At 47.5% G+C, this 27,360-nt stretch overlaps 1 protein-coding gene across 13 annotated transcripts in view; it reads left to right on the forward strand.

Annotated features, from left to right (window-relative positions):
* The window catches only part of MKNK1 (MAPK interacting serine/threonine kinase 1), a 46,910-nt gene extending 19,550 nt beyond the window's left edge, over positions 1-27,360 (forward strand). For 5 of the 13 annotated variants that reach the window (XM_017881719.1, XM_017881718.1, XM_017881716.1 and 2 more), the window contains 12 exons: positions 380-727; positions 1,856-1,957; positions 4,567-4,664; positions 8,601-8,680; positions 10,241-10,314; positions 12,944-13,048; positions 16,630-16,685; positions 19,981-20,076; positions 21,941-22,135; positions 23,149-23,313; positions 24,483-24,526; positions 25,981-27,360. In XM_017881719.1, coding sequence (XP_017737208.1) covers positions 628-727; positions 1,856-1,957; positions 4,567-4,664; positions 8,601-8,680; positions 10,241-10,314; positions 12,944-13,048; positions 16,630-16,685; positions 19,981-20,076; positions 21,941-22,135; positions 23,149-23,313; positions 24,483-24,526; positions 25,981-26,206 — 1,341 coding nt within the window. In that variant the 5' untranslated portion in view covers positions 380-627 and the 3' untranslated portion in view covers positions 26,207-27,360. The remainder of the gene's footprint in view (positions 1-379; positions 728-1,855; positions 1,958-4,566; positions 4,665-8,600; positions 8,681-10,240; positions 10,315-12,943; positions 13,049-16,629; positions 16,686-19,980; positions 20,077-21,940; positions 22,136-23,148; positions 23,314-24,482; positions 24,527-25,980) is intronic. The other 8 variants (XM_017881722.1, XM_017881723.1, XM_017881726.1 and 5 more) reach the window with 3 other exon arrangements.

Genomic DNA, 27,360 nt, shown 5'->3' on the forward strand with positions numbered 1-27,360 from the left:
TCCCAGATTCAAGCGATTCTCCTGCCTCACCCTCCCAAGTAGCTGGCACTGTACAGGCATCTGCCACCACGGCTGGCTAATTTTTGTATTTTTAGTAGAGACAGGGTTTCATCATGTTGGCCAAGATGGTTTCGAACTTCTGACCTCAAGTGATCTGCCCGCCTCGGCCTCCCAAAGTGCTGGGATTATAGGCGTGAGCCACGGTGCCCAGCCAGATGTTTAATTCTTGGAATTCATAGGGTGTTGCCGTCCCCAGATATATCTTGGTGTTTGAAGCTCTTGGCTACAGTTGTATTTTGAGATCCTCTGTGGATTTCTTTTATCCATGTGTTTATCTGTTCCCCATTCTAAACTATAATTAAAAATGTGCTGTCATCAGATCCCCAAAATGGATGGAAGAATGCGCCTAAATTGAGCTATCAGACACTTGGCTGCGTAACCGTGCTGTCTGGATTGTGGTGTTGAAAGTTGCGTCCTGTGTGCTTTCTCCTGATGGCTGTCATGTACTTGCCTCTGAGAACAGTGTATGGACCTGCCTGGGCACTAACCAGTCTTCCTAGCAGAATTGCTCTTTCTCTGGTCGTATACCACCGGATCCTCTGAGAAGAGAGTGGGCCTTTCCCCTCAATGGGCGAAGAGCCAGCTTCCATTTTAAAAGCTCTCAGAAAAAAAAAGAAGGGGAAAAAAAAAAACAACACCAACAACCGAGAGCCTGTGTTTATTGAAGGTTGGTCTAAAAGTCTCTCACGTCGTATACCCCATCAGCACTCGAGTGCCTCTATTTTAGAAGGATGTAAAGGTTTAATCACCCTGGTGGGGATTTAGACCCAGAGACTTCAGAGAAATCTTATTATTTCTAACTGCAGGCAAAGAGTATTAAGGCTCCACTCTGGATCAGGGGCATGACATGTTCTATAAGTAATTTATCTTTAACAGGGAAAGGCCCATACTAGAGTGTCTTAGAAACAGGACTGTGATTGGGCACTGGTTCACTGTTCCTCCTTTTCTCTTTCCCATCTCAGTGTCCTGCTTATTCTTTCCATCCGACCTTTTTCTGCCCAATCTGTGCAGTGTCTGAATGCCTGCCTGACAAATCCTCCCTTTAAGATGGGGAGCCAGGTGCTTGCCAATGAGAGATAATAAGGTTTTTTGCAATAAGTGACCTCATCCAGCAGCCTAGCGCAGACCTGTCAACTGCTGACTTCTGAATGGGCCTTACCTGCAGCCCTTCCGGTGGAGGAGCTATGGGAGGAGAGGGTGCCGTAGGCTCCATAGGCACTCAAGTCCGTGCTCTTGGACATGAAGTAATTTGGGGCCATTTTGAACCCCAGCCCTATTGCTACCTTCACAGAGGCTGCCTCCACTCCAGGCCATTTGTGCCCTGTGCGCATCCATAGCGATGTTGCTGAGCCTGTGACTCATCTGCATGGTCCCCCGCTCCCAACCCCCTTCTTGCCTAGCTCCCTCGGTTTGGCCTTTCTGATGCTGAGGCTGGAGGATGTCACAGGTGGGGTTCTGCCTATGGAGTCATCGTTCTGTTTGGAGAATATGGTTTGACCGTTGGCAGATCTAAATCCATGCACTAATGAGCTTGGTTAAAGCAGGCTTCCGCTGGCTTCTTTTAATCTAGCCTGCCTGTCTGAGCTCCTTTCCACAGTTAATGATCTCCCATAATGGCTTTGCCTTTAGTTTTTCCTCCTAGGTCAAAACAAATCAATAGTCTTCACAGATATTTAAAAAACCATCAGTGTAAGCCTCCTGGGTCCTCCCCCCACTACCTTTTTTTTCCTTCTGGGTAAATTTACAGCTTGACCAGTACAGTGATGTTTCCCTTCCTTCTCCTCATATCTCCCAGAGATGGGCAGCAGTGAACCCCTTCCCATCACAGATGGTGACAGGAGGAGGAAGAAGAAGCGGAGGGCCCGGACCACTGACTCCTTGCCAGGAAAGTTTGAAGGTTGGTCACACAACTCCCCTGTATCTGGGCCTGCAGCTCCCCAAGTATGGGAGGAGCATTCCAGGAGCCACAGATCCAGATCACAGAATGTGTCAAGTTAGAGCTGGCTGGTGGTTATCTGTGTGGTAGGGAGATAAGATGGGGATGAGGGAGTTTACGCAGGGCATTACAGAAAGAGAGCGGGGATGGAAAAAGCTCTCGGATGATGCACTGGCCTCCTGTGAATGGCTCAGGTACTGCTTCCTTTTCAGGGAACAGGAACACCTACCTATCAGTGATGTTGCCTGGGGTCTTCCACCCTTTTTTCAGGTGTGATTCTTCCCTCAGCTATTCCTGGAGGGGCTGCTGAGAGATAGAACCATGTCAGAGGAAGAGAGAAATACCAAAGGCCATGGCCGCAAATGAAACTTGAGTCTCCTATAAGCAGAGAGTTTGTCTCTCAGATTGTAGCTACTTATGCTGTATGTGTTTGACTACATTTTATAGAGTACATGTTGTGCTCAGTAGACACGATACTGGGTCATCAGACATTTTTTGACACTCTCTATGTGCAAGGCACTAGGCTCAGTGTGGGTCCTGTTATCACTGGGCATGTGATGGGGTGATTGGACACTTGTGCAGAGCACCAAAAGCATCAGTAGCTACTCCTAGGAGTAACATGCCCCGCTTCATCTGTTTTGTTTTCTTTCATTGTGAGGTCTGAAGTAGCTTCCCCTCATGGTCCCTCCTTCCAGCCTTCCAGACACACTAGTGAATTGGCTGTTCTGTAGAGTGGTTCCAATAACAAGCACTTTATGGGTTGGGAATATGGGACCTCCAGTCACCCCCTTATCCTGATATGTGTAAAGGGCTAATGCCAACGTGTCCATTGTGAGAAGCACGTCATTTAAAACACGAATAACAGTGTGCCATCGGCTCTTATAAACAACTGAAAGACCAAACTAGGATGGAACCAAGAAGGTACTTTCAGCGGGGTTTTTTTGTTTGCCTTTAACTCAAACAGCAGGTGTGTGTGTGTGTGTGTGTGTGTGTGTGTGTGTGTGTGTGTGTCAGGGGATGGGGATGGGGAGAGACAAAGATCCCAAGGGTTTTCAAATAGTTTCCTAATCAACGGCTCTTTTGCTCTTGCAGTTAACACAAGAGAGTACTTCCTGTTTTTTAAGGACGGTTTGTGCAATGACAGGACTTCTCCTGACTGAAAGTGATAAAATCTAATTCATGGGTGAAATGTCTTCAGCTGTGGCTGTGGTTTCAATGCTAGGTGCCTCAAGAGGAAAAGGCTGAAGAATGGAGGCTGAGTGGGGATGAGGTCAGGCAGCTAGTGCTGTGATGGAGATGCGGCGTCCTTTGGAAGGGGCTCAAAGAGCTGTGCCCTTTGTGAGCTTGGGCAGGTCACCTAGATGTTCCTTTAACCCAGATCTATTACTCTGTTAGAACAGCTATGACTCAGTACCCTAAAAACCTCAAGGCATCCTTTGCATCCTACTTCTATTTCCTGTGGGTGACTTCTGGAGACTTCTCAGAAGCCTCCAATGACTTCCATTGTATGGGGTATAAAATAGAACAGTGTTTTATTCTCCTTTGTATAGCCAGTGCTTACACAGAGCTCGGCACATAATAGGTGGTCAGTAAATGAGTACATGAATATTCATTCAAATCATAGCCCTTCTCTGAGGATCCTCCAGATTCTCTGAACAAATTTTTTTTTTTTTTTGAGATGGAGTCTCACTCTGTCGCCAGGCTGGAGTGCAGTGGCACTAACTTGGCTCACTACAACCTCCACCTCTCAGGTTCAAGTGATTCTCCTGCCTCAGCCCCCCCAAGTAGCTGGGACTTTAGGCGTGTGCCACTACACCCAGCTAATTTTTGTATTTTTAGTAGAGACAGGGTTTCACCACATTAGCCAGGATGGTCTCGATCTCGTCACCTCTTGATCCGCCCACCTTGGCCTCCCAAAGTGCTGGGATTACAGGTGTGAGCCACCGTGCCCAGCCTCTCTGAACATATTTAACCCTTTCTTCTCCCAACTTTTTTTTTTTTTTTTTTTTACTGTACCTTGTCCCTCTGTGATAGTGTTTACCAATGCCTGGTTTATTCTGGGGTCACCATTGTATGTGTCTGTCTTCCCCACTGGACCGCAACCCTTAGAGGAGAGGGATCATAAATATATATATATTAGAGATGGGGTCTTGCTATGTTTGGCCAGATTGGTTCTGAGCTCCTGGCCTCAAGCAATCCTCCTGCCTTGACCTCCCAAAACGCTAAGATTACAGGTATAAGCCCCTGCACCTGGCCTTTATTTTATTCCTTACTCTGTTATGCTGTCTGGCACATAGTAGATGTTCAGGAAGTATGTGCTGAATTGAGACCCTTTTGCTGACCTCATTTCTAAAATGAGGAACAGGATGCCTTGTACATGCTCTTGTTGTTGAGAAAATGGGTCCTGAGGTGGTTGGGAAAGCTACTTGTCTTCCTTGTCACTGAGTGCTAGAGTCATCGGGTGCCTGTGTCGTCTGATCAGGGAAGCTGAGCCACAGAAGTTCTTCCCATCTGAGCTTGCAGTAGGGTGACTCATCTTGTTATTTTCCTCTCATCCATTTCACCTCTAGATATGTACAAGCTGACCTCTGAATTGCTTGGAGAGGGAGCCTATGCCAAAGTTCAAGGTGCCGTGAGCCTACAGAATGGCAAAGAGTATGCCGTCAAAGTGAGTGTCTCAGCTAAATGCCAGGCTTTACTTTGCAAATAGTCATTTCTAGCTCATCCTGAACCAAATAAATGTTATTTTCCATAAGAATGGGGGCTCTAAAGCTGTATTCACTGGATTCAAATCTTGGTTTCTCTACTTACTTACTGTGTTACCTTGGGCAAGTTACTTAACCTCTGTGTCCTTCAGTTTTCTCATCTGTAAAATGGGTGTAACACTAGAACCTATGTAGAATTGTTGTGAGGATTAAATAAGTTAATACAGGTAAAGTCCTTAGCACAATGCTTGGCTCATAGTAAGTTTCTCATTATTCTGACAAATGAAGTCAACTTCAGGGAGTGGACAACCAGATTTGGAATTAGAAGGCCTACCTGAATTTCTGTTTTGACAAACTATAACTGTTTGACTTTGGGTAAGTCATCAAATGTCTGTAAGCCTCAGTTCCTACATCTCTAAATGATGATACCTTCCCTTCTGTCTCCTGAGGCAGTTATGAAGGTGAAAATTAAAATATCCTGGGAGAGGTGGAAACACTTTACACGTCACAAAATGCTATACAAGTATTAGATGTTAGCATGATAGTGAGAATTAAAAACTAAGGTGACTGATTTGGTAACATCTGAATGTTATCTCAGAAAAAATAATGAAAAGAAAAAAAAACTAAAGTGACTGATCGCTCAGTTTTGGGGCAGGAGAAGTGGCTTCTGGCCTCATTGCTGCCTTTAATTAGCTGCAAGGCCTTGGAGTGGCTCGTGTCACTCATCTGTGCCTCCACTTGCCCTCTCCACATGGAAGAACAGCTGGATCTTGAGCAGTGGTTCTCAAAATGTGTGCCCTGGACCAGCCTCAGCATCACTTGGGAACTTGTTAGAAATAGAAGCTACCTGGCCCTACCTGAGAAGTACCAACTCAGAAACAGGAGTGGGCCCAGCAATAAAAATGTTAACAAACTCCCCTAGTGACTCTGACACTCACTAACCCTTGAGGACTACTGATGTAGGAAGGGCAGCTGTGAACGCTACTGTGTATTAGAAGCCCTTACAGCTCTAACAAAGCACACAGATATCCAGGTTTCCAGATGTAGGACAGGGCCTGGATCTCTGTGGTTTGACCAGGTTCCCCATGTGAGTCTCATAGCCACCAAAGTTTGAGGATTACTCACCTAGAGAAAGGGTCTTTTTAAATCCAAGCTGATTTCAAATCACCCACCTGAGCCACCAGGTCAAGTGCCACCTCACACTGGCAATCCCAGCCCAATGGGATCCTGAAGGAAATGTTTTCTTTTCTTTGAACCAACTTTCCGCAGTCCCAGCTGTGGGTTAGAAGGGTGAGCAAGTCTGCTAAGCCACGTTCCTTTCAGCTGGAGTATTGTTTCACATGGTAACAAGAGCACTATCTCAATTTCTTTTGGAAAACAGATCAGTATAAATTACAAGTGATTTTTAAAACATATGCCTAAGTGTAAATAGAAAAATTAGGACAGGCGTGGTGGCTCCACCTGTAATCCCAGCACTTTGGGAGGCTGAGGTAGGCTGATCACCTGAGGTCAGGAGTTCAAGACCAGCCTGGCCAACATGGTGAAACCCATCTCTACTAAAAATACAAAAAATTAGCCGGGCATGGTGCACGCCTGTAATCCCAGCTACTCGGGAGGCTGAGGCAGGAGAATCCCATGAACCCAGGAGGTGGAGGTTGCACAGTGAGCCAAGATCACACCACTGCCCTCCAGCCTGGGCGACAGAGCAAGACTCGGTCTCAAAAAAAAAAAAAAATATAATATAAGGACTATATATATACGCACTGGGTTATATAGATATTAGCTAGTATCTTAATTAGCTGGGTGTTGTGGCATGTGCTTCTAATTCCAGCTACCTGGGAGGCTGAGGTGGGAGAATCACTTGAGCCCAGGAGGCAAAGGTGAGCCAGGATCACACCACTGCACTCCACCCTGGACAACAGAGGGAGACTCTGTCTCAAAAAAAAAAAAATTGATATATCTGTCTAAATGTGGTAAAAACCACAAACATAAACCGATTTTCAAAGGTTTAAATACATTTATGGATGAGAGGTTTATTTCTTCAAGGTTGGATAATGGAAGGAAAACCTGGCCCTTCCTCCACATCCCCCCTGGCATCTTTGGGGCAAACACTGGACTCTGGCTTGGCAATTCCTTGGTTTCAGCAGTTCTGCCCATGTTTCTTCTCTCCCCTACTCTTTCAAAGCTCCCTAGAGATGGGCTACTTCTCCCAACATGACTCTACAATACTTAGCTTATTACAGCTTTTCCTATAGGCACCCAGCTGATCCTAGAGTCTCAAGATGGGAATGGAATTTCAAGATAACCTAACCCTGAATTTCCTCTATGGCTGCCCAGATAGTTGTGCATGTTCCATTCCCCCATCTCTAGTAGCAAGAGCCCGTTACCTCCTCAGAGAAGACTGTGCTGTGGAAAACTTGCCTGCTAGAAAGTTCTTCATGACTTTGATCTGAAATGCTTGGGGAATGAAGTTGAATCACTTCTGTTCCCCAGCACTACACCTCTCTACTCAGAAAATGGGCCCACTGTGGTTTACAGTCAAAGACTTTTTTAGAAAACTACAGTTGATCATGGATGTCTGTGCCACATTGTATTGGAGAAGTCTGAAGTCTCAAGGAAGAGGATGTCATTGTGCTGCCCACTGTGCACGTTGGAGCTGTAAGGCAGGGCTAGGCTCTGCAGATTTGCCCACATGCTCAGTGTGCAGTGGTTTGAGGCTCCAGATGGGTCCAGAGAGCTTTGCAGAGGCAGCCAGTCCCTTTGGAAACCACCCTCCCATCTGTTGGCTTATCTGTTCCTTCAGTCAGCATTTGCCAAGCATCTCAGGTAAAGGTGTGGAGGGGGAGCAGCCCACAGTATCACAGAAGAGACAAAGCCTCCAGGTCCTCGAAGAAGTTAGAGCATCTGAGCAGGTGTGGGATAGCAAGGGCTTCGGAGTCAGCTCTGGACTGAGGGCAAATGTTTCATACCTCCCTGTCTTTCGATGTTGTCATAAAGGTCAACCGAGATTGTGTAAATGAATTATTATTATTGTTTGTTTGTTTGTTTATTATTTATTTATTTATTTATTTATTTTGAGATGGAGTCTCACTGTTACTCAGGCTGGAGTGCAATGGCACAATCTCGGCTCACTGCAACTTCCACCGCCCTAGTTCAAGTGATTCTCCTGCCTCAGCCTCCTGAGTAACTGGGATTACAAGCGCCCACCACCATGTCCGGCTAATTTTTTTTGTATTTTTAGTAGAGACGGAGTTTCGCCGTGTTGGCCAGGCTGGTCTAGAACTCCTGACCTCAGGTGATCCACCCACCTCAGCCTCCCAAAGTGCTGGGATTACAGGCGTGAGCCTCTGCACCCTGCCATAAATAAATCATTTAACACAGTGTCTGCCAAAGAGTAAGTTCTCAGAAGAGGAAGAGCCTACTTCTGCCAGGGGGATCATGGAGGCAGCCTCTGAGCTGGGTGTCAAAGCTTTAGCTCCGCCCCACGGTGTCCTCCATCAACCTTTCTCCCTCCAGCATGAGAAGATCCTTCAGTAGACGCAGTAAATGCTTACCCTTAAGGCGGATAAGAGATGCCCACAGGAGGAGGAGCTGAGTAAGGTAGCTCTGTCTAGTCGGCTGCCTCAGTCTCTCCTGGGCAGCTGGGGGCAGCAGCCTCATTCACTTCCTTGGTGTTGTGCTTGGCCAGAGTGGAACGGGCTCAGCTGGGCTGGAAAGCCCTGAGGCCAGTCTGCTGCTTTGCCAACAGAGCCACAGTGCTGGTGTCACCAAGGCCTAGGCCAGACTTCTCGACACTGGATTTGGACTGAGTATGGCCTTGCATTCTCCCAGAGGGCTCCTGCCAAGGGGCTGTTTTGAGGTCAGGTGGGTGTACATGACAGATTTTATTCTTCCCACAGATCATCGAAAAACAAGCAGGGCACAGTCGGAGTAGGGTGTTTCGAGAGGTGGAGACGCTGTATCAGTGTCAGGGAAACAAGTGAGTATCATGTGATTCTCGCTGCTTCTCTGGGGGGGGCGCTTGGCCACAGAAGAGGAGGCTATTTCTTACTATCTCCTGACCCCAGCATTTAGCTCTCACTCCTGTCCCCACAAGGCAGGTACCTCCTTCCACTTTTCAGTATTAGGGAGAGAAAGGAAAAGCAGCAGTAACAGCAAAGGAGCTATTGTGTCTTCTGAAATACTGTAAATATCAGCAGTTCGGGCAAGTTAGAAGAATAAACCATCTGAATCAGTGGTTGTTGGGGGGAAATGGGGTTTTATTTCTTTTGGTACCTGTGGAAACTAGGTTGACTGAGTGTTGCCTGGTAGAAATCTTTAAGGACTTGCCCTTAATACCAAGATGAGGAGAACTGTTAAGAATATTTGCTGCTGTTTCTGCTCCTAGAATATTTACATATGTGCAGATACCACTAAGATTCTGGAACTTTGTCTAGCACTCCTTCTAGATAGCTGGGTCCAGGTCATCTCTAGCCTCAGTTCATTCTGCCCACCACCAGCTCCAAATGAGCAGCTCTTCCAGCGTGGTTATAAATCAGGGTCACCTCTAAGACTCCACTTCCCGCTCTCTCCCTCCATGGCAGGGTCAGCAGGGAGCCAGTGGCCTGGTATTGATGGCTTTGTCATTAAGCTTCGAGGATGGGGGCTGCTGTTGATTTAACTCCAGGCACTGCCTCCACAATCTTCTTTCAAATGAGGCCATTTTGCCCATCTTATTTGGACGCCTTCACACTAGTAAAAGCCTGGTATCTCCCAAAGTAGTCAGCATTTTTTTTATGAGGGACAGATTTTTATTTTCAGTCCTGCAGCTTCTTAGTTCAGCATTAGAGACTCTACTTCGTTTATTTTATTCTTTAAAAGAAAAAAAGCCCCCAACACCTCCAATATCCAGGCTGGTGGCTTCCCTACTGAGTTACAAGACGACCTTGTTGGCGGAGCACTGAAATACTCAGGCAGTCAGAGAGTGCTCACCGGGGAAGGCCACAAGTGCTACGGTGGCCAGGAACGCGGCCGTTTCATTAAGCAGCGCTTAGCAGTTAGGGTCTAGCGGTGCCCACGTTAGGCCCCAAGTCTATTTGACAGATGTTTCCATTTTCTCCAGGCAATGTAAATACTGCCCTGTGATTTATGGGCAAGAGGGAGGGCAAGTAATTATTTGCTGCTTGCCTCCAGGACACACACCTACTATTCAGTGTTATTAGCCGCAATTGCTTCCAGTCGGCTGCAGATTTTATTCAGTTTAATGTGACCGGGACTTTTTTATAACTCTACCTAGTGGGTTTTAGGGCTGGGGTTTGACAGCACAGACTTGGTGAAAACACCAGAGACTAAACATTATGGAAAGATAAGGTGACCTGAATCTTGCTAACACCATTGGCTGCTTCCACACACGGGTCTTTAATAAGCATTCTGATTTCAAGTTGATTTCTGCCCCACTGCCAGGTGTTGTATATTTTTTTCATTGTGTATTTGTAAGTAGACTTGAATATATAATACCATTTCCCCCCTTTTCCCTCTCCTCCTATTTTCCCTATTTAAGGAACATTTTGGAGCTGATTGAGTTCTTTGAAGATGACACAAGGTTTTACTTGGTCTTTGAGAAATTGCAAGGAGGTACTTACCGTTGAGTATGTGTGTGGACTTCTGATTAAGACCCAGGGTGGTGATCATCCATCATGAATCCCAGAGACTTCCAAAACGAGTCAAGCTAATAAAAAGGATGAAGGACTTAAAAACTGCCCTTGATTTGGGAGAAGGGAGGCCGGAGGGAAGGATGATAATTAGCATTTTGCAGAGCTTAGAATGTCACCTGTGTGGGTATTTTATAAATGCCTTTTCATTATAATAGGAGTCATATATAGATACACTTAGTCATCGATTTATCAATCCCATTTTGACATGTTCACTATTTAAGTACATTAATTTTGGGGTGGAAGCTCTCAAATACATTGTGAAGTCTAGAAAGGCTAAAACAGAGGAGAGGAAGGTCCTATTGTTTGGGACACAGACCCAGGACAGAGGGGAAGCCTGAGAATGTGCCATCCTTCAGATGGAAAGATGCCATCACCCACACACACAATCACTGGGGTGTATACTTAAGTTGCTTTTCTGACATAGTGAGGTGGGACGGAGAAGCCCTTTCCCTTCCCAGCACTCCCCCAATCTTGGGGCACACTTGCAAGGATGTCTGGAGCTGCATGGAGGGCCACATGGAGGGGCTTGGTGGCTGAGGGAGCGTGCTTTAGAAACCAACACAACTACGGCTTAACTCTCGCTCCATCACTTACCCGCCATGTGATTCTGGGCAAGTCACTTAACCTTTTCCAAACAATATCCCCTTCTATAAAATAGAGATATTGATAGCACCTACCTCACTAGGCTGCTGTGAATAGTAAATGAGATAATTCATGTGAAATGCTTAGCACAGTGTCTGGTAGGCACCAAGGGCCCAATAAATGTTGGCTGCTAATATTATTAAAACAATTTGGTATGCTAGAGGCTGTCTTAGAAGTATGTAGAGTAGACCAGGTGCAGTGGCTCACACCTATAATCCCAGCACCTTGGGATGCCAAGGCGGGCAGATCACTTGAGGTCAGGAGTTCAAGACCAGCCTGGCCAACATGGTGAAACCTGTCTCTACTAAAAATACAAAAATTAGCTGGGCGTGCTGGCGCATGCCTATAATCCCAGCTACTCAGGAGGCTGAGGCAGGAGAATCGCTTGAACCTGGGAGGCAGAGGTTGCAGTGAGCCAAGATCACACCGCTGCACTCCAACCTGGGCAACAGAGCGAGACTCCGTCTGAAAAAAAAGAAAAAAAATGTAGAGCATTACTCTCTGCTTTTCCTTTTAGCAGATTTGAAAACGAGGCTCACTATAGCAGAGCAAGCTAAGACCTAGTCAGGAGCCGGTTTTCTGGGAATGTTCCCTACCATATTGGGATCCATTGTTTAATCTGGCAAATGAACAGTCTTTGGCAGTTCTTCCCCTTCTCTCATGCTCTCCCCATCCCCCCCCAAAAAAACAGTAGACATGTGCCATTTTTAGGACACAGAGATAATACCTGCAGCCCAGAAATACTGGCTTCTAGTAGTAAACGTAGACCACATGAAACCAAGTCACATGTTCCTGCCTGTGTCTGCCCCTGCACCACCCAACAACACATGACTGACTGTTAAGTACATGTTTGAAATGCTACATGCAGATGGGATCCTCCGTTGCCATATCAGCAAACTTAATGTAGCTTATTGAGGCCAGACCCAGTGTGGTTGGCTCAAGAGAGTCCATCCCTGCAGCAGTCAGACCACAAGTCCTGCTGGGGCATATCTGCACAGACTCTGAAGCCTAACTGCCCTGGGCCTAAGTCCTGGTGTCACCCCTTACTGATGCGTAATCTTGGGCAAGTTCCTCGACCGTTTTTCTTTTTGGCTTCAGGATCCCCCTCTGTAAAACGAGGATAAGTATACTGCCCATTTTGTCCAGCTGTGGTGAGAGTAAGACAGTTTATTTCAAGAGTATTCCATAGCACATGGCACTAGTCACTACTCAGTAAATGTTAGCCATTGCCAACAAAACAATGATAAATGGGAACATTCAGGAGGAAAACCCATTTTTTCCCCCTTTTCCCAGGCCTTTACATGCCTGGCAAGGGTGTGGCATTTCCATTTGAAAGTTTGTGCTCTTGTTTGGATCAGAGATCAGATGCAGGGGAGAAAATGTTGCTACAGAAAGTCCCCTCAGCTCCAAGCGCCTTCAGTTTCATTCCTTTTGATTGCAGAAGCCAAATCAGCCCCAGCATTGTTAATATTTTTTGGCTCTATTAATAGTTGTTCTCTCTCGTTTCTGAGCTCCTCATAGACAGGTACAGAAGAGAGCAGTCCAGTTTTGTTTAATAGACATACAAGCTGGTACCTCCTCTGTGCCAGGCCCCACACTTGGAGCTGGACAGGTAGTGATGAATAAGCAATGAATCCCCCTGTCCCCACCCCAAGTTTTCAAAACTTGGGAAAACTTGGCCTCTAAGAAGTTAAACGGCCAGGTGCGGTGGCTCACGCCTGTAATCCCAGCAGTTTGGGAGGCTGAGGCGGGTGGATCACTTGGTCAGGAGTTCGAGAGTGAGCCGAGATTGCACCACTGCACTCCAGCCTGGGTGACAGAGCGAGACTTCGTCTCAAAAAAAAAAAAAGAAGTTATACTTACTGGAGCCCAAAATGGCATTATTCTGTGTCCCCTCTGCTCCCCAGGTTCTATCTTAGCCCACATCCAGAAGCAAAAGCACTTCAATGAGCGAGAAGCCAGCCGAGTGGTGCGGGACGTTGCTGCTGCCCTTGACTTCCTGCATACCAAAGGTGAACCCAGCCTTTGCCTTGGTGGGTGGGTTGGGCTGGCCAGCCTCTGGGTACCGAGGGAGGTGGTAGGCCAGGCAGAGGGCTGGTGCAGGAGATGGTGTGGCTGGAAGACAGCTTGAGGTTTGAACATGCTCACCCATGGGAGTTGGGCGAGAAACAGTCCAGGATGGCTCCGAGGCTTATGCTGCCAACGGTGGGTGGGTGGTGGAGCTGCTGAGCAGCATAGGGATACAGGAGAAAGAGCAGGGAGGAGAAAGAATAAATTTCACATTGAACAGGGTATGTGTGACTGTGTGTGGATGATGTTTCTTTTCTTAGATTATTATCGTGTGAGGAATATAAAGCTCATACACAATATGACCTTCTTAATGTGAATATCTTGGTGTTATTCTTTCTAGTCTTTTAAAATACATCACCTCTGTCTCTTTTCAAAATTGTCATGATAGGATATACATAGTTTAATATATCTTGTTCACAGTAAATGAAAATATATTTTCTTTTCCTTTTTTTTCTTTTTTAGACAAGGTCTCAGTCTGTCACCTAGGCTGGAGTGCAGTGGCACCTTCAGGGCTCACTGCAGCCCCAACCTCCCTGGGCTCCAGTAATCCTCCCACCTCAGCCTCCCTAGTAGCTGGGACTACAGGTGTGTGCCACCACGACCAGCTAATTTTTGTATTTTTTTGTAGAGATGGAGTTTCCCTATGTTGCCCAGGCTGGTCTCAAACTCCTGGGCTCAAGCGATCCTCCAACCTCAACCTCCCAAATTGCTGGGATTACAGGTGTGAGTCACGGTGCCTATCTTATACTTTTCTATTAACAGGTACATTTGAGGTATCTGTTGAAGAGCACATTGGTAACTCACAGGTTACTAGATTTGATTTACACTTCAGGTTACAGTCCCTTTCCTATGACTGATTATTTAGGAACTTTTGTAGTGATTTAAATCTTTCCACACATTGTTTTTACATTTCCATAAATCCGTTTGACTATTCTATACTTTTTTTTTTTAAATTTGCCTAACAGCAGTACCCTGGAAAAAATGAATCCTGGTTTCACATGTCTTCTAGCTATGTGTTCTATCAGTAATAATGCCTACCCTATGGTGAGAATTTGAGATAATAGCATCATAGACTGTAGTTAACACTGTATAGCACTTGGTATGTGCTAGGCACTATTCTAAGCCTTTTATAGATGAAAAATGTGTATCTTGTGTTTGTATTGTATATGTGCAGCATAGATGGAGTATAGTTCCTGGTATGTCATAGTTCTTCAATAAATACGATTTATTTCCTCCATCCTCCACCCCCCCCCCCCACCAGGAAGAAAGCATTTTATTCCTAATATTCCCTTAAAGCATTCTGCCTGGTGGGGGTGGGAATGAAGTGAATAACTTGTGACTTAGGTCTGCCCCCTCTCTGTTGTGGATGTTGGCCAGCCACATTGGTTGTGGGTGCCTGGGACCAGTGGTAGGCATGCTACTCACACATCCCACCTGGTGCCCACAATCCAGTGCAGGCGAGTGTGGCATGTGTCCAGGAGGTTCAGGTTCATTGAGCCCATCTCCCTCCTCCAGTGGCTGAAAGAGGTCTGCATACCAACAGTGCCCATGTTGGGGCCCTGACTTGCACCTAGGATGAAAACTAGAAGGGGGTGTCTGTGCCTTCCGCAGCATGATGAATAGCAGCAGCTCTGTTTCTGAAAGCTGGGATGCATAGAGGTAACACCTGCCTGACAAAGATTTACAACTGCTCCCCAAGCTGCCTCTGTAGACTGCAAAACTGGGTCATGCTTTTTACAAGATCCACCCCTTGGAGGGGTTGGTAAAGGCAGGTTTTATTATTTATTTATTTATTTATTTATTTACAAGAATGCACTGAAGGGAACAGAGGCCGGTGGTGTCTTTGGAGTTCTGAGGCGCTTGTTAACATGTAGCTGGCCAGCTGCCCATGTGACTAGAAGTTGGAGGGGATGAAAAACGATTTCCAGCTGAACTTGGCTGTTTGCTAAATAACTTCACACGGGGAAGATGAATTGGGCAAGAATGGGTCAGCCCTGAAACAAGTTCCATACTTTTAAATACTGGACACATTGCAGCTCAACCTCTGGGAAATGAACCGGAGCAGCTCGATGGCTGCTGTGTGAGCACAGCAGCCCCATTATTACAGCCTGGCTCTCTGAGTTCTCAGGCTGAGGGACGACTGGGCCATGGGTGCCTATTTGGAGAGTAAGGCTCCATGTGCGACTCGTGATCCTTCTGTGGGAGCACTTGCTGTAATGGAAAATATCTTTCACTTTTAGTGCAGCGAGCTGCAGAGCAGTGCTACTCAATTTGTGCAGCCTGGACTGAGTTGCTCTGGGTTCTCGTTCAATTAGGTGACTGATGAAGTTACTGAGCTTGCTGGAGCTCAGGTTTTTCTTCTTTAGTGAAGTGCCTCCCGTGGCCTGGGCCAGCAGGCCTTTGCCTTCTAGTCGGGAATTGGAGGACTGCTGAAAAAGTTGATCACTGAGGGAGTTTAGTGAAGTAGATTTTGCTTTTCCCATCACCCCGAGAATCCGCTGCTGCTTTCCAGTACTTCCAAGCTATAGCTCTGACTCTTGCTGAGCCTTCCAGCCCTGTATCTGTGCTGCATGTGCTGTGGAAGGAAAGAGGAAAGGGAGGTTTCTGTGTCCTCCACCAAAACACCATGGCCCTGAGTTAGTTCTTCGTCCCTTTCTTTGGTTGGAAGAGGACTCTCCCCCAGGTGCCTTCTTGGCCAGGTCAGCAGGTTAACCCCTCATGGAACTAAGCTCCTATCTCCAGTCTCCTTCAGGAGTCCTGGCCAAAGTGCAGGGGTTTTCTCTTAAAAACAGCAACCCCGGTGGGCCCGGCGTGGCGGCTCACACCTGTAATCCCCATGCTTAGGGAGGCCAAGGCAGGAGGATTGCTTGAGGCCAGGATTTCAAGAACAGCCTGGGCTATAGCGAGACCCCATCTCTATTTTAAAAAACAAAAATAACAGCATCCTGGGGGCAAAGCAGTCTTTGCTGTGCTGCTGGCAGGGCTCCCTTGGACATGCAAAGCAGGGGAGAAGGGAATCGGTCACTTTGGGAGATTTGGTAACTAACACTTGCTCCTCTGAACATTCAGAGACTCGCACTGAAGGAATTTTTTTTTTTTTAATTGCCCACACAAGAAGAAATGAGGTAGAGCAGTTAAGCCCCTGAGATGCTCTTAAACAAGGCACTAATTATTTCTGCATTGCTGTTCCAAGCATTGCCGTTTGCAGAGCTCTCTGCTCTGCATTAGGCCTTCTTCTTGGTGGTCATTGTGGTGCTGAGGGGTAGGCTGGCTGGGATTCATTTAGCCCTTCTTATCCCTGCCAGACTTCTAAACCCTCCTCTTCAAAAGAACCTGCAGAATCAACTGTGCTTTTGGTTTGTGTCTCTGGTTACTTCTGCCTCCTGCAGCTCGTTGATTTTTTAATGTACCATAATTGGGAATTAATCTGCGAACAACAGCATTTGGAAAAAATTAATTGTGTGTGGAATGTTGGATAATTATGTGCATATGTTAACCATTTTTTTGCTCTTTGTCATGTCAGGCATTGCTCATCGTGATCTGAAACCAGAAAATATATTGTGTGAATCTCCAGAAAAGGTACTTTGGGCCTGATTTGGAATGTTATAGTTTATACCTACCGAGGAAGCCATCCTTGCTTTCCGGATGGATTGTTAGCAGTTCCATTGGCCTCAGACACCAACTTGAACTGATCATCTTGGACATGTGAGAATGTTACACTTACTGTGTGATGTTTCTGCCCATCCTCATCCTTTCTTCGCTCTTGATCATCAGTGTGATTGATGTAAGCCTGAGAGTTTGGAAAATATATGAGACCTACACAAAATTAATATTTTCTAGTCCAGTACACCTACCTTTATTCAGTTGATGTAAGTCGTGAAGACCTTTGTTTTGTTTTGTTTTGAGATGGGGTCTCACTTTGTCACCCAGGCTGGAATGCAGCAGCATGATCACAGCTCACTGCAGCCTCGACTTCCCGAGCTCAAGTGGTCCTCCCACCTCCGCTTCCCAAGTAGCTGAGACAACAGGCATGTGCCACCACACCTGGCTAATTTTTGTATTTTTAGTAGAGACAGGGGTTTCACCATGTTGGCCAAGCTGGTCTCAAACTCCTGAGCTCAAGCAGTCCACCTGCCTCGGCTTTCCAGAGTACTGGGATTACAAATGTGAGCCAACACGCCCAGCCAAACAACTTAATCTTATATGAAGCAGATCTCTTTAAGTAAACGGAAGTGTATGGTTTGACAAATTCTGTGTTTATTAGGAGAGATTTAGGCCCTGGTGGTGCTGGGGCCCATGTTCACAGCTCTGTGTGTATATACATATGTGTATTCAAGAGCATATATATTGTGGTCTGGATGAAGCCCGTAGCTCGTAAATAAGAGATGGCCTTGAATGAATGAGTCAGTCTGCTACTCACAACTCTTTTATGGGGAATAATAATGGATTTGCTCAAATAAGATCTTGTGACTTCCTGTCATTGGTTCTGTCATAGACCTTTATAATTTATTATTATGATGATTACTACTGATAATTACAGTGAACACTTCTTGACTGTTTACATTGTGCCAGGCACTTATATTTATTTAGTGTTTATAAAATATCATGGGTAGATACTATTATTACCTTCATTTTATGGACAAGGAAACTGAAACTCAAGTTAGGAAACATGTATAGCCAGTGAGCCATGATCACACCACTGCACTCCAGCCTGTACAGCAGAGACCCTGTCTCAAAACAAGAAAGTGAGGAAAGGAAAGGCAAAAGGGGGGAAGGAGAAAGAGAGGAATAATTGGGGCCAGGCAGTGGCTCACACCTGTAATCCCAACACTTTGGGAGGCTGAGGTGGGAGGATCACTTGAGGCCAGGAGCTTAAGAACAGCCTGGGCAACAAAGCGAGACCCCATCTCCACAAAAAATTAAAAAATTAGCTGATCACAGTGGTTGCATGCCTGTAGTCCCAGCTACTCAGGAGGCTGAGGTAGGAGAATTGCTTGAGCCTGGAGTTTGAGGCCAGCCTGGGTGATATAGTGAGACCCCTGTCTCTTAAGAAAAAGAGAGGTTAAGTTTCAAAGGACATTATCTATCAAGAAAGTGAAAAGACAATCTACAGAATGCGAGAAAATATTTGCAGATCATATATCTGGTCGAGGTTTAATATCCAAAATATATAAAGGATTCCTAAAACTCTACAACAAAAAGACAAACCAATTTAGAAATGGACACGGGACTTGAACAGACATTTCTCCAAATAAGGTGCACAAATGTCCAACAAGTACATGAAAAGATGCTCAACATCCTTAGTCATTAGGGAAATGCGAGTCAAAACCACAATGAGATACTACCACATACTACTAGGTAGGCTGTAATTTAAAAAATGGAAAATAGTTAAGTGTTGTTGAGGATATGGAAAAGTTGTTACCCTTATACATTGCTGGTGAGATTATATACTGGTGCAACTTCTGTGGAAAAGTTTGGCGGTTCCTCAAAGGCTAAACACAGAATTACCATATGACCCAGCAATTCCACTCCTAGGTATTACCCAAAACAATTGAAAACAGATACTTGTATACCAGTATTCGTTACAGTATTATTCACAACAGCCAAAAGGTAGAAACAACTCAAGTGGTTATCAGCAGCTGAACAGATAAACAAAATGTGGTACATACATTCAATGGAATACTAGTCAGCCATAAAATGGAATGAGGTTTTGATACATGAATGAACCTTGAAAACATTATGCTAAGTGAAATAAGCCAAACATAAAAGGACAAATATTGTGTAAATCTACTTATATGAAATATCTTGAATTGGCAAATTAATAAAGTCTTTATTAATTAATAAAATCAGATTGGAAGTTACCCAGGGCTAGGGGAAGAAAGAATGGGAGTTATGGCTTAATGCGTATAGAGTTTCTGTTTGGAGTGATGGAAAAGTTTTAGAAACAGATCGTGGTGATGGTTGCACAACTGTGTGAATGTATGTAGTTAATGCCACTAAACTGTCTACTTAAAAATGGCTAAAATCTCATATTTTATACTTTATATTTTACCACTAATGAGAAAGAAGCTAAATGAAAAGAAAAGAAGAAAAATAGAGAAAAGGAGAGGGAGGAAGGAAGGAGAGAAAGAAGTTGAGGGACTTGCCCAGGCTTCCCGGCAAGGACATGGGTCTCAGAGAACCAGCATTTAGTTCACTCGCTGTGCTGCTTACACACCACGTAGACCATTCTCATCCATTCTCGTGTGCACCCAAACTGCCCTCCTGGTTGGCTCCAGAGATGAGGCACCTGTCTGTGGTCTCAGGCACAGCATCCAGTTCTGGTGGACTTGGTTACTGTGTTGATGCCACCTACGGTGACCAACCATCCGTTTTCCCAGGTTTGAGGGGTTTCCTGGAACACAGGACTTTCTGTGTTTAAACTGATCAAGTCCCAAGCAAGCCACCCAAGACAAGTTGGTCACCCTAAGCCACCTGAGGCGGTCAGGGGTTTTACTGCAAGCTCCTTTGCACTCCACTGAATGGGCTGCAAGAAGTCTGTCTCTCAGGAGTACGTAGTAACTTCCCTAGCTGCTGTGCTGCAACCTTTGCCAGCAAGAGTTCCATACTTACTTTGGTCTGAGTTCACAATAATCTGACACCAAATAGTTCACCCATTTTTCCCTTAGTTGGGAAATAAGAGAGCACAGGGAATAAGACACTTGGGAAGAAATCCTCAGGGGACTTCTTGTTAACCTCCGGAGAGCAAACATGACCTAATAAAACCAGCTGCGGTGTGACAGCCACTCAGCCATGCACCCATGCAGCCATGCCTGGCTCCTCTTGCCCTGTAGTTTCTTATGTCTGTGACCCTGGCTTCTGTTTTCCTTTTCAGGTGTCTCCAGTGAAAATCTGTGACTTTGACTTGGGCAGTGGGGTGAAACTGAACAACTCCTGCACCCCCATAACCACACCGGAGCTGACCACCCCAGTATGTATGCTTCCTCTGGGCTCCTAAGTATTTGGAGTGTTTCCCTGACCCAGAGCTGGGAGGTCCAGAACAGAGGGTTAAGGATGGAAAACCAACTGGACCTATCTTCCTGCTGCCTGAGTGGTCATTTTGCTTACTGCTCTGTGTTCGTGGCTCTCAAGCCTCCCCTGACCCCTTAGTTGCTAATGAAACTGACACTTGGACTGTTAGTTTGGGCTGGGTCCTCTCTGCTGATGAAGAGACAAATTATATCTATAAGCACAGGCTGGCCGTTTGCAGTGGCTCATGCCTGTAATCCTAGCACTTTGGGAGGCTGAGGTGGGCGGATCACCTGAGGTCGGGAGTTTGAGACCAGCCTGACCAACATGGGGAAACCTCGTTTCTACTAAAAATGCAAAATTAGCCAGGCGTGGTGGTGCATACCTGTAATACCAGCTACTTGGGCAGCTGAGGCAGGAGAATCGCTTGAACCCGAGGGGCGGAGGTTGCGGTGAGCTGAAATTGCACCATTGCACTCCAGCCTGGGCAACAAGAGCGAAACTCTGTCTCAAAAAAAAAAAAAAGCACAGGCTGAACCGTGACTCCTGACCCAGGTGAAGACAGACCCTACTCCCAGGCCAGCCCTTTTGCATATGAGCATTTGGTAGTTCTGTAAGCCCCATTCCCACTGCTGAAGGCACAGCGCAGCCCCCTTGTGATGTGGGATGGAGAGCTGTCCTCCCTGGCTGGAGAGGATAGTCTGTCTGTGGTGGGAACTGTGAGGTCTCAGTCTGTATGCACGTGGGATCGCTTGGCCAAGTTAGCCTGTTTACTTCTCTGATTTCACATTTCATGACCAGATGGTGCTGCTTAGAGCTACTTCTTCCTAACACATCTCTTGTACAACTAATAGAGTATAATTCTGATTCTTTTGAGATTTGTATGCTTCAGAAGTAAATTTTCCTAATAACCCTTTTAAGACATGCCCTTAATATGCCTGTGTTGTATCTTATTCTAAACAACATTATCAGGAATGTTTATTAGCTTCTAACACACCAGGCTACCTTGTTTTCAAAGTCATTAACTCTAAATGCCAATAACAAAGAAAATATCCTTTCTTGAGAACACTTACCGTCTTTCAGTCAAATTAGTTTTGCAGGGTGTGTGGAGCGGGGAGGTGGTTGTTTCTTGGTGAGCCTGAAATAGTGAAGAGTGGAGCAAAAAGAATGTGTTTGATTCCTATCAGCCGTTTTCTACACAAGTGTGAGAGAAAGGAATATTGGATTCTGGTCCTAGGTGTGCCATTGATGTGCTCAGACAAATCCCTGTCCTGTTCTTGGCCTTGCCTTTGCCATCTATAAATGGGAGGGGTGGGACGGTTGGATTTGTTCTAAGAGCTTTTCTAGCTTTGATGGTCTCTTAATTCTAAATTCTTACACTTCCTGCTCTGAGCTAGCAGGGGAGCTTGACAGGATTCACTTTAAGAAATCTTGCTGTGTGGAACTGGATCTCCCTCCCAGAGCCATATTCTTGGTGCATTTAAGTACCTGTACATGAAATATCTGTTTATAGGAAGCTGAGGCAGGGAGAGATTCCTGGAACTTCTTGGCCAAAGGTCTTTGCCTACTGGAGGAGGAGCTGGAAGGATAAGGTGACCAGAACTGCTCCTCTGGATACTGGGGAATGATGGGGCTCAGTCTGCAGGTGCCTTGGTGGCATCAGGCGGCTCACTGGCTGGCCTTCCTGATGACTTCCTGCTCTGTCTCCCATCCTTCCAGCCTCCTGCTCCAGTCCCATCACAGTCTGCTCTCTGCCATCCCCTCTGCTGTAACTAAGCCTCTCTGTTCTCTGCCATCTCCCCCTCCCCCAACCCTGGCCCCCACAGTGTGGCTCAGCAGAATACATGGCCCCTGAGGTGGTGGAGGTCTTCACGGACCAGGCCACATTCTACGACAAGCGCTGCGACCTGTGGAGCCTGGGCGTGGTCCTCTACATCATGCTGAGCGGCTACCCGCCCTTCGTGGGCCACTGCGGGGCTGACTGTGGCTGGGATCGGGGCGAGGTCTGCAGGGTGTGCCAGGTGAGTGCGGCCCCAGGAAGCACTGCGTATGCGTAGACCCTGGCTTTGGGGTCAGTGTGGTTGGGGGATGCCAAGCAGGACTGGCTGGGAGAGCGTTCCCTGACCAGGATGGGGGCTCATAGTGCCCTCTCCCCATCTTGTCAGGGTGGCCACAAGGTAAAATAGAGATAATCAGACACTGTGCCCAGCTGGGAGCTCAGGGCAGGATTGTTAGAGAAGATCATGCCTGAACTGACTCTTTTTTTTTTTTTTTTTTTTTCTGAGACGGAGTCTCACTCTGTTGCCCAGGCTGGAGTGCAATGGCATGATCTTGCCTCACTGCAACCTCTGCCTCCTGGGTTCAAGCAATTCTCCTGTCTCAGCCTCCTGAGTAGCTGGTACTACAGGTGTCTGCCACCACATCTGGCTAATTTTTGGTATTTTCAGTAGAGACAGGGTTTCACTGTGTTAGCCAGGATGGTCTCAATCTCCTGACCTTGTGATCCGCCTGCCTCGGCCTCCCAAAGTGCTGGCATTACAGGCGTGAGCCACTGCACCCAGCCTTGAACTGACTCTTAATGGGTGCATCCTGCCCTGGGGAAGAGGGACAAGAATCACAAGTAGAAGGAACAGCACAGGCACAGACGTGGACACATGAAATAGCTGGAGTGTCTAGGAAGGAAAAGTGGAGTAGTAGGTTGGTGATAGTGGGAGATGAGGCCTGAGAGGTTCACAGAGAGTCCTCTAGGAAGAGCCAAGGAATTTGGGCTTTGTTCTGTGGGCGATCTCCACTCATCACCCATCCAGCCCACCAAGGGCATAGCCATCCTGGCCTGCCAAGGGCATTCTATATAGTTTGCTCATCTAGGGGATAGTGCGGGGTGAGTCTGGGAAGAGGCCCCAGTCTGTGGCATCCCCAAGCCATGAGCTGCAGCTACAGCTGAGATCAATTGAAGCTGGTTGATCAAAACAATGACAGGCACATCCTGCCCATCCCTGGCAGTGTGGCCTCAGGAGGAATCTTTTGTACCTAGAACAAGCTGTTTGAAAGCATCCAGGAAGGCAAGTATGAGTTTCCTGACAAGGACTGGGCACACATCTCCAGTGAGGCCAAAGACCTCATCTCCAAGCTCCTGGTGCGAGATGCGAAGCAGAGACTTAGCGCAGCCCAAGTTCTGCAGCACCCATGGGTGCAGGGGGTGAGTGACTCCAGGGAGGGGTGTTTTCCACCATTCCAGGCCTGTGCCATGGCCACAAGGAAGCTGTCATGCCAGTGAGTGCTGAGCACCAGCCTTGTGTCTGGCACAGCTGAAGCAGACAGTGTCTATCCCTGTGTGTGTAGAGCGAATCAACTCCTCCTGTTACCCCAGACTGAGCCCCTTATAGGCCGTAGACTTGGCTCTAACCTTGGCCACAGACTGAGCCCCAACAGAGTCCTCTGGGGATTTGTTACCCGCAAGCATCCTGTTGTCATTTGAAGTCTGTAGCATCCTCCCCTTATATAGAAGCATCATTAGCTGAGAGCACCCAGAATTGAGCAAGGCCTTGCTGCGCTGATTGGTGTGTGGCCGAGTTGGGGCACATAGGTTCTCCTCATGGTCTGGGAGTCTGGGTACAGCTGGCCTGAAAGGCAAATGATGGTAATTTTTCCCTAAGTTTAAAATTCATGTTTTCACTAGAAAACATTTTTTAGAATCCTCCTTGGAGGGCAGAAACCTCTGCCCTCCAAGGGGTCTGCCGCATGCTCCCATGACTTACTGGTCTCCTTGGTGTGCCAGGCCCTGGCCAGCCTCAGCTACCCTACCAGTGGAAAGAGGCAAGCATTGGCAACCTGTGTTACAGTCAGGGACCCAGTTTGAGTGTCTAAGTGACTCATTCCCAGACCCGTAAGTGAGCACCTACCACATGCCAGAGGGACAAGTGAGATCCAGTCCCTGTGTCGACGCTCTAGTGGAGAGAATAGACAAGGGGATAAGTTACAGAGCTTCTAAAAAGTGCTAGGGGCACAAAGGGAGCAGGACCCCACTCCCCACCCCGGGCCTGAGACTGAGGCAGGAAGGTGGCAGGGAAGGGGAAATGTGCGTCACAGGTGAAGTGACCCTTGAGCTGGGTCCTGGGGGATGATTAGGACTTTGCCAGACAAAGGTAAAGAGGGGCTTTCCATGCAGAAGCAGCTGTGTTGGGGGCTATGACTGCAGATTGTACCTTCCTTGCTCTGCTTGGAAGGCCTGACCCTGCAAGCAAGCAGAGCCGAGTCCCTGTGCTGGGCCAGCAGCCTATAGTCACCTACCCACTGCAGGCTTGGGCGGGGCAGCCCTTGGAAGGAGGGAGCAGTGCTTTACCTACACATCTGTCCTTCCCATTCTAGCAAGCTCCAGAAAAGGGACTCCCCACGCCGCAAGTCCTCCAGAGGTAAATGCTCTGACCACCCCCACGCCCTGCTCTTTCTCAAGCTCTCAGCCACCATGGGGGTGGAGGTGGGGCCTGGGGAGCCCATCTCTAGGCTCAAGTAGCCTTCTCCAAAGGGGCTCCCTGCCCATTTCCCCTCCTCACTCTCTTTTCCTCTACTCTGGATCTATCTCCCACCCTTCCCTGCCTTCACCTAGATTGCTTCCTCTGCCCTCCAGCACCTTAAAGGCCCCTCCTAGCACTGTTGGCAGGAAAAAAAAAAAAACAAAAAACAAAATCTGTTTTTCCCATTGAAACGTAACTTACAGCCCAAAGACAGACCTTACCCGTGGGTTATTCACACGCGGCTTCCCTCTGCCCTTGCATGTGGTGAAAGGAGCAGGAGTGAGGGGCACGTACAGTACTAGACGGACGGTGATAATAGTGGCCACCAGGATTAAGGCCTTACCATGGCCAGGCATGGTGGCAGTGCCTGTAATGCCACCTACTTGGGAGGCTGAGGCAGGAGAATCGCTTGAACCCAGGAGGCGGAGGTTGCAGTGAGCCGCGATCGCGCCACTGCACTCCAGCCTGGGCAACAGAGCAAGAATCCGTCTCAAAAAAATAGTAAGTCCTTACCACATGTCAGACGTGGTGCTAAGGGCTGGATATAATTATATCCATAATCTTCACATGAATTTAAGAGAGGTGTTCTAGATGAGAGAGGTGAGGAGTGGCAATCAAGTTAACTTGCTTAAGGCCACACAGCAGCCCTGGGCTGTTTGACTCTGGAGCCCTTGCAGAGCTGGATTGCCCTGTTCCCAAAGAGCCAGGGCTAAGCAGTGTGGGCAACCGTTTTGGCACCAGCCTCATGGCCAGCTTTGAGGAGCTACACAAGGAAGTTGTACACCTCCGTAATCTCAATTCGTGTGACCCAGTTGCTATTGCCCAATTTGAGTTCCTACCTGACTCTCTAGAGCAGCCTTCAGATGCCTTTAGGTGCCAAACCTCAGATCCACCTTAGAAGATTTATTCTGCAAACCTGAAGTGCCTGTCCATGCTAGTCCTGAGCTAGGTGCTGGGGATGTGGCATAAGCGGTGCAGGCCTTGCTCTGGGAGCTTTATCCCCACCCGGGCCGGGAGAGGGAGGGACAGGCGCATTTAACGTGCCCGGTCTCTGCCTCTGGTAGACTTGTATGTAGAGTGGTGGGAGCTCAGAGGAGGGTGCCCTGAGGAGAAGAGGGAGCTTGCCCTTACCATCAAGTCCAGGGATGGTACTTGGGGCTCAAATTACAATCCCTCAGTCAAGCAAGATTCCAAACCTAGGCAAGAACTACTTTGGAGAGAGCAGCCCGTCCCGGCTCTGGGAAATCTGGTGGGAGTGTAGCGCCACAGCAGCGAGTGGGAGTGTCCCAGAGCTGGCCTGGCTGACCCTAGAGTCCTGATCCTCTTTTCTGTGCTTTCCCCCGACCCTGCAGGAACAGCAGCACAATGGACCTGACGCTCTTTGCAGCTGAGGCCATCGCCCTTAACCGCCAGCTATCTCAGCACGAAGAGAATGAACTAGCAGAGGAGCCAGAGGCACTGGCCGATGGCCTCTGCTCCATGAAGCTTTCCCCTCCCTGCAAGTCACGCCTGGCCCGGAGGCGGGCCCAGGCCCAGGCAGGCCGTGGTGAAGACAGGAGCCCGCCCACAGCACTCTGAAATGCTCCAGTCACACCTTATAGACCCTAGGCCTGGCCAGGCATTGTCCCCCTGGAAACCTGTGTGGCGAAAGTCTGCTGAGCAGGTGACAGCATCTGCTCTGTGGCTCCACTCAGGCTTTTTCATCTAGGAAGGCCCTAAAGTTCCCACCAACCCCTATTTCCCTAGGGTCCTGGAGGAAAAAGCTTTTTCCAAAGGGGTTGTCTTTGAAAAGGAAAGCAATCACTTGTCACTTTGCATAATTGCCTGCAGCAGGAACAGCTCTTCGCTGGGCTCCACCTGCTCACCGCCTGCAGATCTGGGATCCGGCCTCCTCTCACCGCTGTAGCTGCGGCTGCGGCTGCAGCCTGCAGGGAGAAGCAAGAAGCATCAGTTGACAGAGGCTGCCGACACGTGCCTCTTCCCTCTCAGCTCTGTCACCCTCCTCTGGCGGTCCTTCCACCTTCCTCTGTCCTCCGGATGTCCTCTTTGCCCGTCTTCTCCCTTGGCTGAGCAAAGCCATCCCCTCAATTCAGGGAAGGGCAAGTAGCCTTCCTCATTCAGGAAATCAGATCAGTCTTCCGGTCTGCAGCACGGAGAAGCACATAATCTTTCTTTGCCGTGACTGAAATGTGTCCCTCATTTATCATCCCCTTTGATTGTGATTGCTGCTAAAGTCAGTTGTATTTTGTTTTTTTAAAAAAAAAAGTTTGGTTTTTTTTTTAACCATGCTGTTCCAGCAAAGATGGGACCTTAATCTCCCACTGCAAGCCCATGAACTTCCCAGAGAGTGTAACGGCTTGCTCTTTCTGGAATGTCCATGCATTTGGCTTTTAATCAGCAGTGCCCTATTCTAACTGATTTTAAGCTGTTCCTATGACAAACTTAGAGACAGCGTCGGTGTCTGCTGCTGTGTCCCCAGGTCTTGTGTGGGTGGCACAGGTCTGGGCAGTTAGATGGAGCTCTGTGCCTGGGGTGAAGCCTCACTGCCCCTGTGTGATCGATGCAGTGCCTGCTGCCCGAGTTCGTGAAGGTACAGCCATTCAGATAAGCTGAACTGTTGAGTTACATAAAGAAAATAGATTTGCATTTGTCAGGCAGACGTTTATACAACACCATGGTGCTTTTATACATTGTGCTTATTTTAATAAAACTGAAATTCTAGCTGTGGCCTA

Source organism: Rhinopithecus bieti, unplaced genomic scaffold (assembly GCF_001698545.2).
Source record: "Rhinopithecus bieti isolate Rb0 unplaced genomic scaffold, ASM169854v2 scaffold_12155, whole genome shotgun sequence".
Lineage (NCBI taxonomy): Eukaryota > Metazoa > Chordata > Mammalia > Primates > Cercopithecidae > Rhinopithecus > Rhinopithecus bieti.